The sequence below is a fragment of the Bactrocera latifrons genome, unplaced genomic scaffold (assembly GCF_001853355.1).
Source record: "Bactrocera latifrons isolate USDA-ARS-PBARC rearing strain unplaced genomic scaffold, ASM185335v1 scaffold_608, whole genome shotgun sequence".
NCBI lineage: Eukaryota > Metazoa > Arthropoda > Insecta > Diptera > Tephritidae > Bactrocera > Bactrocera latifrons.
The window spans coordinates 50,541-60,709 of record NW_017537277.1 but is presented as its reverse complement, the minus strand read 5'-3'; the positions used below and the strand labels follow the sequence as shown (position 1 = coordinate 60,709).

Here is a 10,169-nt window from a genome sequence, read left to right as displayed (position 1 = left end):
CTGAGTCATCACCACCAATATCACCTACACATTCATCTAAAGCCTCGTCACCAACTACTGAATCGTGGTCACTTATTTCTTCTTGGCTCTCTTCAAGCGTTTGACGAATGTATGCTTGCTGTTCTTCGTACGAAAGTGCGCTTAGTTGTCGTGGAGTAAGCCATTCACCATCTGCCATTTCACTTTGATTTTATTTTTTTATTTCAACAAAATAAACAGAAACGTCCTTTCACTTCGAATCATACGTGCATGATAAAATCCGTAATACTGGTAAACCCTATTTTATACTTTTTAGCGCAAGTGATTAACACAGGTACTAGCGATTTTATGCCTGAGTTTTTATGTTTGGTACCTAAAGTAATCCTTATAAACACAAAACAATAAGTACTAACCACATTCAGCGACCCTTAATAACCCARAAAATAGGTATATTTGTTAAACTATATCAAGGTTGCCTGTGTAGAAATGTAAGCTTGGGTTTTTTTAACCATGACCATTTTTAGTGCATACGTATATTWTCGATATAATGCAAATGTGTGAGTATATTAGTAAAAAAATCTGAATCGCAAGCGATTAGTTGAATGTGTACCTGMCGACATGCCATTTGCCATACATACGTATGTACATACCCGGGTATGTTGCTGTTGACGTGCGTAAAAAAGTTCTGCTGTTGACATAAAGGTTAAATTATTAGGTTAGTAGAAATACGTAAGAATCTAACTGTGTCAATATTGTGTAAGATTTGCGTGACCGCATATTCTTTCAAACATAACAGAACGGTTGAGCCGGATGTTAAATCTTTATTTGCTCGGACAAGAATTAAAAAGCTTTTACCTGATTTTACGAGTTAGATGGGATATTGATTGGACACCTAAAGTATCTTGTATCGGAGATAACACACATGTGATAAAAAAATACTTGAAAATTATAAATAAAACGCAAAATATTTAATTGTTCATCGCCTTTAAAGAAATTCCCACCAGATGTAATACACCGATCGCGCTCATAATTGGCATAGTAATTAAGGATAGTCCTACCAACTTAACAAAAATAATTGTGAAATATCATTTACTCGGGGAATTTAATTACAATTGCTGGGTGCTTTTTCGTCGCAAAGTATAAATTGTATCATGACAATCAGAGGGCGTAAGATGATTATGACTAACAAGTGTTATTTTGACATGACAAAACACATACAAAATAATTAAGGAAGGGCTAAGTTCGTTTGGGTTGGGTTTGGGTTTATCCTCTTTCAATTTGCAAGGTTCAGGGATTTATAAATTTTAAGAAAACGAGTTCACCTAACGGCTAATAATCGGATGGAAAGTCGGAAATCATTATATATAATATATTGAGGACTGAGGACTATATTTGGGAACTTATTTTCAAGAAATTTGCCGAATATAAACATGGAGTAAAATCAGACCTCAATTTTTATTTACTTATTTTTTTTCGTATTGTCTTAATTAAGGACGATGAGGACGAAGAGAAGTTGTCAAAATTCTCTACAGTCAACAAATTAGTTTTATGCCGTTCAATTAAATGTCACTTTAAATTAGTTAAACTATTGTTTCTCAAAGATGTTTGGCATATGGCTACACCCACCTCTTTTTTATTTTCAAAATGTACCCACTAAAGAATTAAAATCGAAATATCGATAACATCAATTTTTGCGACTATGACCAGGCAGCAGGCAAATATTTTACCGTAAAATCAGATGAATCAAACACTCCACGCTAGTCGCTGCGACTGCCGACTACTGTTATAAGTCGACACTTGCTGTGGCTACGACTGATGATCACGATCGAAAGCAACAACAAAGCGAGAAGCAAAAGAGTAAAAAAGGAGACTGTTAGTGCTAATTAATTTTTGCTGCTGTTTCGACTGCGATTTCRTTTTTTCCGAATCGGAAGCCAAAGTCAAAGCTCATTTTAAAAAGTTCCGGGCAGTTGAAATAGAAAAAAGTAAAAATTTTGCAACATCAGCTGCTTCGAATGCTGACCATTACTTATTGGCAGTCGTTGAAAAAGGACATTGTTTTAACGGTAGCTGTTATATACAATTAAAATATTTTAAAATTTGTAGAAATTGCACTTTGGAAAGAAGGAGAAGAATCTCCACAAAAAAGGCAAGAATCCAACTGAGATTGCCAAAATGTTGAATGAAACAGAAAATGCTGATACAGCCAAGGCAGGCAGAACCTTTTGAACCATTGCAACAGATTACAGCTGAAATAATTAATAAATTCGGGTGATGCTCAGTTGTTTGAAAAAATTCGTTAAAAAAAACACTGCTGTCCAAAATAAACATAATCAAAAGTGGATTTTTGTTTACCAGTGTTATTAAAAATACCGCAAACGCTTAGTTCACGGGACATTGGACTTTAAAATTCAAAAATTCCCAAAAATCGAATATTTCAACAAGCTATTTCAGTATATTTAATACAATTTATGCTCACTTGTCATTTAATGAAACTGTAAACATTTAAACAACTTTTTTGCAGGCTTTATAAGTAGGAAATCTCTTCTTTAAAAATCCCATTTTACACTCGTAGTGAGCATCATTTATGCCCCAACAAAACTTGCTTGACCGAAACTCCAATAATTTTACACAATTTTTACTTTTCACTAACCCTCCCCCACAAATCTTAGAAATGAGTAAAAAGTCAATATATTGTGTATTTTGTTTGTTTTATAACAATAGATGTTAAGCAAAAATAAAACAAAAGAAGACAAACAAATTTGTTTAGATGTCACCGCGTATTGAAAGCGGTGAATGTGAAAGCGTACARCATGATACCGTGAATTTGACGTTTGCATATTCGTTGTGACAAATTAAATTCGAAAAACAAAAATTTCGTTTACAAATCAAGAATTCGAACAGAGTATTGTGGTCTATTAGATTAGATTAGATTAGACCCTATTGTGCCCTTTCCTAAATCACAAGGACTCTCTTAGCCCCAGCACATTGATGAAGTCCAATATTCTACCAAGTGCTAGTGATACAATGCGATCCCTATCCGGAAACATCCAATGTCTACCTGTGAGAGAACACAGGCCATCCCGCAWGGATTGGGTTACCGCTAGGCAATTAGTCACTGCGGACTCGATCAAGTGGGCAATGGCCCCGTTCAAAAATTCAAGTATCCAGGGGTGGACGGCATCTTCCCAGCGCTTTTGCAGCAGGGTGAACATCCTCTGCTACCTCACCTTGTTCGGCTGGAGAGCCTCGCAATGGCGTACACCCCTGACCCATGGAGGACGGCTGAGGTGATCTTCATACCCGAAGTAGGAAGGAATGACTATTCCTTGGTCAAATCCTACAGGCCGATCTTCCTACTGAAGACTATGAAGTCTGAACCAGTTGACCTCGGAGATAGAGAGCTCACTGGAGAAAGGGGAGGTTGTTGTTTTAACGGTTATCAGTCCCCGTTGGGATGGTGAGGGTTATCAGTGTTGTCGTCGATGTCATCTAACGGGAGKCCCAGGAAACAAGCTGTTTCGACGGGGTCGGACCATAGGGAAGAGGGTGGTAGATGGGTGGCTTTGGTTGAGCATGCAAAGAGGTGGTCAGTGTCATGCGGAGACTCGTTGCATGCAGGACATACGTTGGGTATGTCAGGGTCTATTCTGGATAGGTAGGAGTTTAACCTGCTACAATATCCAGAACGAAGTTGCGCAAGGGTCACTCGCGTTTCTCGCGGCAACTCGAGCTCTTCGTCTGCGATGGGTGGTGATWTGACTCCAAGTACGCCATTCACGGGGAGGGAGTCGGTGAAGGTGTTGATGGCTCCACTGTGAATGGCGGTCAGTGCCTGTCGGAAGTCTGTAGCGTCCGAGGTCTTGTCGGCGTATTGTTCGATGTTGTCGACGTGATCAAGGAATGACCTCTTGATGCTCCTAGGAGGCGGTTCCGCYCCAAGCAGATGACTGCAAGGATGATTTCTACGAAAACATCCCAGCAGGAACTGCTTGGAGAGGAGTTCATTATTGTTCCGTAACTGGGAGCATAAGCGTCTCGCTATGTCGTGGTACGGAGTGCTGTATTCTGGCAGGTCTATACCATATGGGTGCTGCATAGTTAAGGACCGGCCGGCCGATTGCCTTGTAAGTTGCCAACAACGTTTCTTTGTCTTTTCCCTATGTGCTGCCGGCTAGCGACTTGAGGATTTTGTTGCGGCTCTGTACTTTGGCGATAATCGCGGTCGTATGTGGAGAGAAGCAGCATAGACTGTCGAAGGTGACACCTAAAATTTTAGGGTTATTGACAGTCGGAATTTTGACCCCGTCGACTGCMATATTAAGTTCTAGTCTATACTCCTTCGTCCAGTTCATGAATATGGTCGCTGCGGATTTGGTAGGGGGAAATTGGAGGTTCCGTGCAGTGAGGAAACGAGAAAGGTCGGAGAGGTAGTTGTTTACCTTCGAACACATGCCATCGATTCCATTACCCGACGTCAATATCGTACAGTCATCAGCGTACGAGGTTATGGATACCCCCTCTGGTGGTTGCGGGAGTTTCGAGATGTAGAAGTTAAACAGTAGCGGGGAGAGTACACCACCCCGCGGAACCCCCTGTTTAATTCTTCTCWGTTTAGATGTTGCGCCTCGAAATAGTACGGATGATTGGCGACCGTTCGGATAGTTCATGGTCCACCTCTTGAGCCCTGGAGGAAGCGTGGTTTTCTCAATGCCCTGCAGTAGCGTTGTGTGATTGACGGTGTCAAAAGCTTTTGACAGGTTGAGGCCACGAACTATCTGAGCGTTTATGACGCTAAGTACAGTGGKGGTACTGTGCATTTTACGGAACATCGGGTATTTGAAGATACGTTAGCGACAGGTTGAGRACCTTGGTGAGGTATTTTACTCTCGTCGAGCCTAGATGGTTCAGCATTAGCATGTTGATTCCATCAGAGCCAATGGATTTGGAAGATTTTCCTTTGTTGATGACACCCTGAAACTCTTCATCGGTGAAAGTAAGTGGCGCGCCGTCGTTTGGCATTTTGCGCAGCCGTTAACACATCGTTTGGCTTTGTCTACTGAAGGGTGCAGTGTAAACTGCCGGCTAAAATAGCTCACGCACTTCTTCGGGTCCGAAGAGCCATGACCATTGAACTGAACTTCAAATCGGTCGTCGTGCCTCTTCGGGTTAGACAAAGCTTTGACAGTAGCCCAAAGCTTACTCACACCGGTGGAGAGGCTGCAGGACTTCAGGTGCTCTATCCATTTCGAGCGGTAGCTGCTGCGATCACCTTGCGGAAATGACGTTCGCCAATGTATACGTCCGTAGGAATGGGTAGAGCGTTGAAGGTGCTCTCAGTAAATTCTGTGAAGCCGACCCAGTTAGCGTTGTTGAAGTTAACGAAGGTGCGGTTGTCCACAGAAACGAAATCGGCAGGTTTCTCGATCGAGATAATTATGGGCAGATGGTCTGATGCGAGAGTTAGCATRGGTCGCCAGGTTATGCTATTTATTAGACCACCACTAGCGATTGTGATATCGGGCGAGCTATTACAGGTGCCCATAACTCTGGTGGGGACTTCGTCATTCATTGTGCAGAATGTCGAATCGTCAATCTGTTCCGCCAGCTCCATCCCCCTAYGGTCATTTGACAGACAGGAATGCCAAAGATCGTGGTGCGCGTTAAAATCGCCTAGCACCAAACCGTTTTCACCACGAAGTAGCGCACCTATATTCGGGTGATATCCTGAAGGCAACATGTAACTGGGGGGATGTATATATTAAATATTTCGAGCTCGACATCGCCTGACCGGATAGCTATGCCCTGACATTCTAGGGTAGTATCCCTGCGGTCGATGTCTTCATCGATTAGACGATACTGCACGGTGTTGTGCAATATGAAGGCTAGGCCACCACCATTATCTCGCTCGCGATCTTTACGTATGACGTTGAAACCGGCACAACTCAGGAGATCTGAGCGGCTGTTTAGCTTGGTTTCTTGGACCACAGCTATCGATACGCGCTCCCGATTCATAACGTGTAGGTGGTATTTGTTGCAGCTGCAGAACCCGCATGGGCGGTTGTCGCACTGGGGTGTTTGTTGGCCACGCCACTGTTGTGTGTTGCGGGGGCAGACTCCTGCAGCATGGGGCAACGTACGACTCACTCCACTCACGTGTGGTGCGCAGGCCGGAACACGCCGGGAAGTGACACCAGCCAGCACAAGAGTTGCACTTGACTGATGTGACGTTCCGACGTATGGCGGTCGGACACACGGAACAGACTGTGCGAGGGACCAAGAGTTGCTGATTGGTTCTCGCACGAGGATTGGAGCGGGATGAAGGTTGGGGGGGACAAGTCAGAGTGGGAGCTATGTTGCCTAGTTGAGYTCCGGGGGACCGTGGAGGTCCTCTGTTGGCCACTTAGGGTGAGTGGCGGCGCAGCGCGCGAACTGTGTGCAGATTGTACAGCCGTAGACGCTAGCGTCGCAGTATTGCGTAGGCAACATGGGGCCACGTAACGCGTAGTCCACTCCATATGAGTCTTAAGGCCGGAGCAGGTCTTAAGATGGCTACATCCAATGCATGTGTTGCACCTGACCGAGGTGGAGTTTGGATGGAGCCGTTTTGCGCATACGCAGCAGAAAAATTTCTCCGGGCCCGGGTTGGACTCAATGCCAGCACGAGTCAGGAGGATACGGAGCAACCCTGCTACAAGGCGTTGCTCCAATGACGAAAAACACAGATTAATACTCACCGATCCAAACAGGGTTAGATCGCCGTTGGTCGAATGATATCCGAATCAATTCCGGTACGTAGAACCGGCTATCACTATTCATGTATATTGAAGTGTTCATATATTATATTAAATTTTAGCTTTAAAAATCTTCTCAATCGTTTTTTTATATATAATAAAGAAAAAAGAATCACTCGAAAGTACAAACAAAGAAAACGCTGTGAAACGGTGAAATATCCTTCTCTTTTGGATTTTAAGGTGTGGGAAAACTGGTTTTCCTCGCAAATATAAACACTCTAAACTTATCAGCCATAAATTTGATAAGTGATTTTTAAATTACTAAATTTAGCTGAAAAATTACAAAATAAATGTGAGCTTATTGTATATTTAGATATACATATAAAAAAACGTGAAAAAATTTAGTAAACCATAGAGAACTAACATGTGTTCTTAATGCAAATTTTTGAATTTTTAAAGGTTAATATTTTAAAAAATTATTTATATTATTTTTAGATATTCCTCCTCTGGAAAAGCTCCCCTATTAGTACATACCCCATTTCTACGGAAATTCGGTTTTTTAACCCCTCCGCCAAAGTAATCGGAATCGTGCATTGTTTTTTATTTTAACTTAAAATGAAAATATTTATAAATAATTTAAAAGATAAATTTTAATTTTAATTTCGATATTTCTTCCAAAATATATTTTAAAAAATAATAAAACTTAAATTGTAATTTTTTTTTAAATAATTAAAATAGTAATATAATAGTACGTGATAAATATAAACGATATAAATAAGACAAAATACTTTGATAGTTATTTAAAACCATCTAGATGCTGCAATACCTTATTCTTCCCTAACAATAACAAAAGAAAATTTATTTTTTTACTGAGAGAAAAGTAATAAAAATAATATACTTCAAAAGCGAGATATTTTAAGACGGAATTTTCAGCTAGGTACGAAAATATATAAATTACACTAATGCTTACCTTTAAAATAATATCCTTTGGGGAGGTCCATCCACTAATTTTTCCTGTTAAATTTACTCCGATTACTTTCGGACACTTTAATTCCCAAGGGATGTCAGCCATTACATCAACAGCATCTGCCCCTCCTACGCCAATACAAAGTCCACCAAGACCGCCTCCATTTGGAGTGTGCGAGTCTGTTCCAATCATTAAAAGCCCAGGAAAAGCGTAGTTCTCCAAAATTATTTGATGTATAATTCCACTTCCTGGTTTCCAAAAACCAAGACCGTATTTGGCACACGCTGACGCTAAAAATTTGTATACTTCCTTATTAAGATCCTTTGCTCTAGCTAAGTCCTCTTTTCCCCCGGTTTGAGCTTCAATTAAATGGTCACAATGCACTGTCGACGGTACCGCTACCCTTTTTAGACCGGAAGATATGAATTGTAGCAGCGCCATTTGAGCAGTAGCATCTTGCATAGCTACCCGGTCTGGTCTAAGACGTAAGTACGAACTTCCCCGCTCAATGTCTTGATTCTTCGGGTCGTCCAAATGAGAGTACAATATTTTTTCGGAAAGTGTTAAAGGGCGATTAAGACGATCGGACACAACGTTTAAGGTGTTTGTTAACTTCTCATATGGTAGAAAAACATCAGCATCAAATTTTGACAACGCAACTTTTGATGCCAAATAAATTGATGCGTGAATATTTCTGGAATGAATCCTGGAACCATATTGACCGATTTTACGAACCTACAAAAGGACGGTGAAGGATTAAAAGGTATTTTCTCATATAAAATACACATATATAGTATACTTTCTATATTTGTTTAAAAAATTTGAATTAAGAATCTAAATTTTATTTTTTAATCTCGATGTTGAGATTTAAAATAAATTTTCATTTTTTAATTTCGATGTTAGGCTTAAAGGGTCGACTTAAAAATACCGTCCCAGGATTTCAGGAATAAAATGGGCATGGTCGGGTGGAGGAGGTTCTTCAGATCAAGAATATAATGAAAAAAATCTGTACAAACGATTTAGAAGAAGTGTTAATGAACATAAAATTGCAAAATATATGTAAGTGTAAAATTAATTTTAAATCGAAAATATACGTACTTCAAAATAGTGATAAGCTTTAAAGTTTGAACTTTAAAGGTAAATATCTCGATAACTATTATATACAGTGAGAAGCTAAACTGTATTTTGCACTAAGGAAGTAAGGTAATGAAAATAATACAAATATAGGTGTATTATCAGTATATATATTTTTTTATTTAATTGAACATTATTCTAAATTATAAAGCACAAAAACTCATATAAATTGCTTCAAACAAATTAAAAAATTAAAAAAACAAAAAATTCACTATTCGGACACTTTTGCACAGTATCATTATATTGCTTTGTTACAATGTAACGGTATTTAACCCGTTGGTTTTTTTTTTTTTTTGTTGTCTCGTTATCAAGCTTTTATTTCTCTAGTTGTGCATTATTGTTTGACCTGTAAAGTGATTAACATGATTTTTAAATAAAAAATTAAAAGATCTTCAAAAATGAGAAAAWCGCCAACTGATATTGAAAACAATGTGATAAATTTGTTGAAAAATAATTATTCATGCCGTAAAATTGCTGAAAAATTAAATTTATGTAAGTCCACGGTAGATGATATAAAATAACAACGAAAYGTAGCTTGCAATAATAACCAAGCGGGTCAACCAAGACTAATTTCTGTTGGTGATGCCCGGCAGATTGAASGTTTGCTACATAAKAARGACACCAAGACCCCGAAAAATGCTACAAAAAGTATTGGTAAGGATGTCAGTTCCTGGACGGTTAGACGTACATTAAATAAAATTGGTTTAGTAGCCAGTGAGAAAAAGAAAAAGCCAGCACTTTCCGATAGAAATGTGAAAAGCCGCCTTCATTTTCCTACAAAAATTGGAAAGTAGTTGGCAGGAAACGGGTTATTTGGAACGACGAAACTAAGGTCAACCGATACCAGTCTGATGGAAAAGAATACTATGGCATAGGCCGCAGGAGCGCATCCAAAAGCGTCATGTGAAGGAAACGATGAAACATGGTGGCGGCAGTATAATGGTGTGGGGATATTTTACTTGGTGGAACATTTGACCTTTGGTGAGAATCCAAGGTATAATGAAAAAGATGATTACCTGATTATTCTACAAACAAATTTACTATTTGTTGGTGCTTATCCAACCGAAGAAGTTGTTTTTCAGCAAGACGGGGATGCAAAGCACACGGCCAAAATAGATAGTATACCATCCCACGATTTCCGGGGTAAAAGTGGTATGGATGGATAGGGCTGATGCTCCAGATTAAGAAAATATATAATTGTTGCCGCCGCAAACTTATAKTTTTCGAGATATATGCATTTAAAATTGAAAATTTCGCAAATTTTGTAATTTCTCGATTTATAGTAACTTTTTCTTTAATATTTTGCACTTTTTATACATTTACACTTCACTACAATATTTCTAAATATATATTTT

General features: G+C 39.5%; 1 protein-coding gene across 2 annotated transcripts in view; it reads right to left on the bottom strand.

The window, feature by feature from the left end:
* The window catches only part of LOC108975073 (probable aconitate hydratase, mitochondrial), a 51,035-nt gene that overhangs the window by 28,659 nt on the left and 12,207 nt on the right, over positions 1–10,169 (bottom strand). For both annotated transcript variants that reach the window (XM_018943343.1, XM_018943342.1), the window contains exon 3: positions 7,684–8,415. In XM_018943343.1, the coding sequence (XP_018798888.1) occupies positions 7,684–8,415 (732 nt within the window). The remainder of the gene's footprint in view (positions 1–7,683; positions 8,416–10,169) is intronic.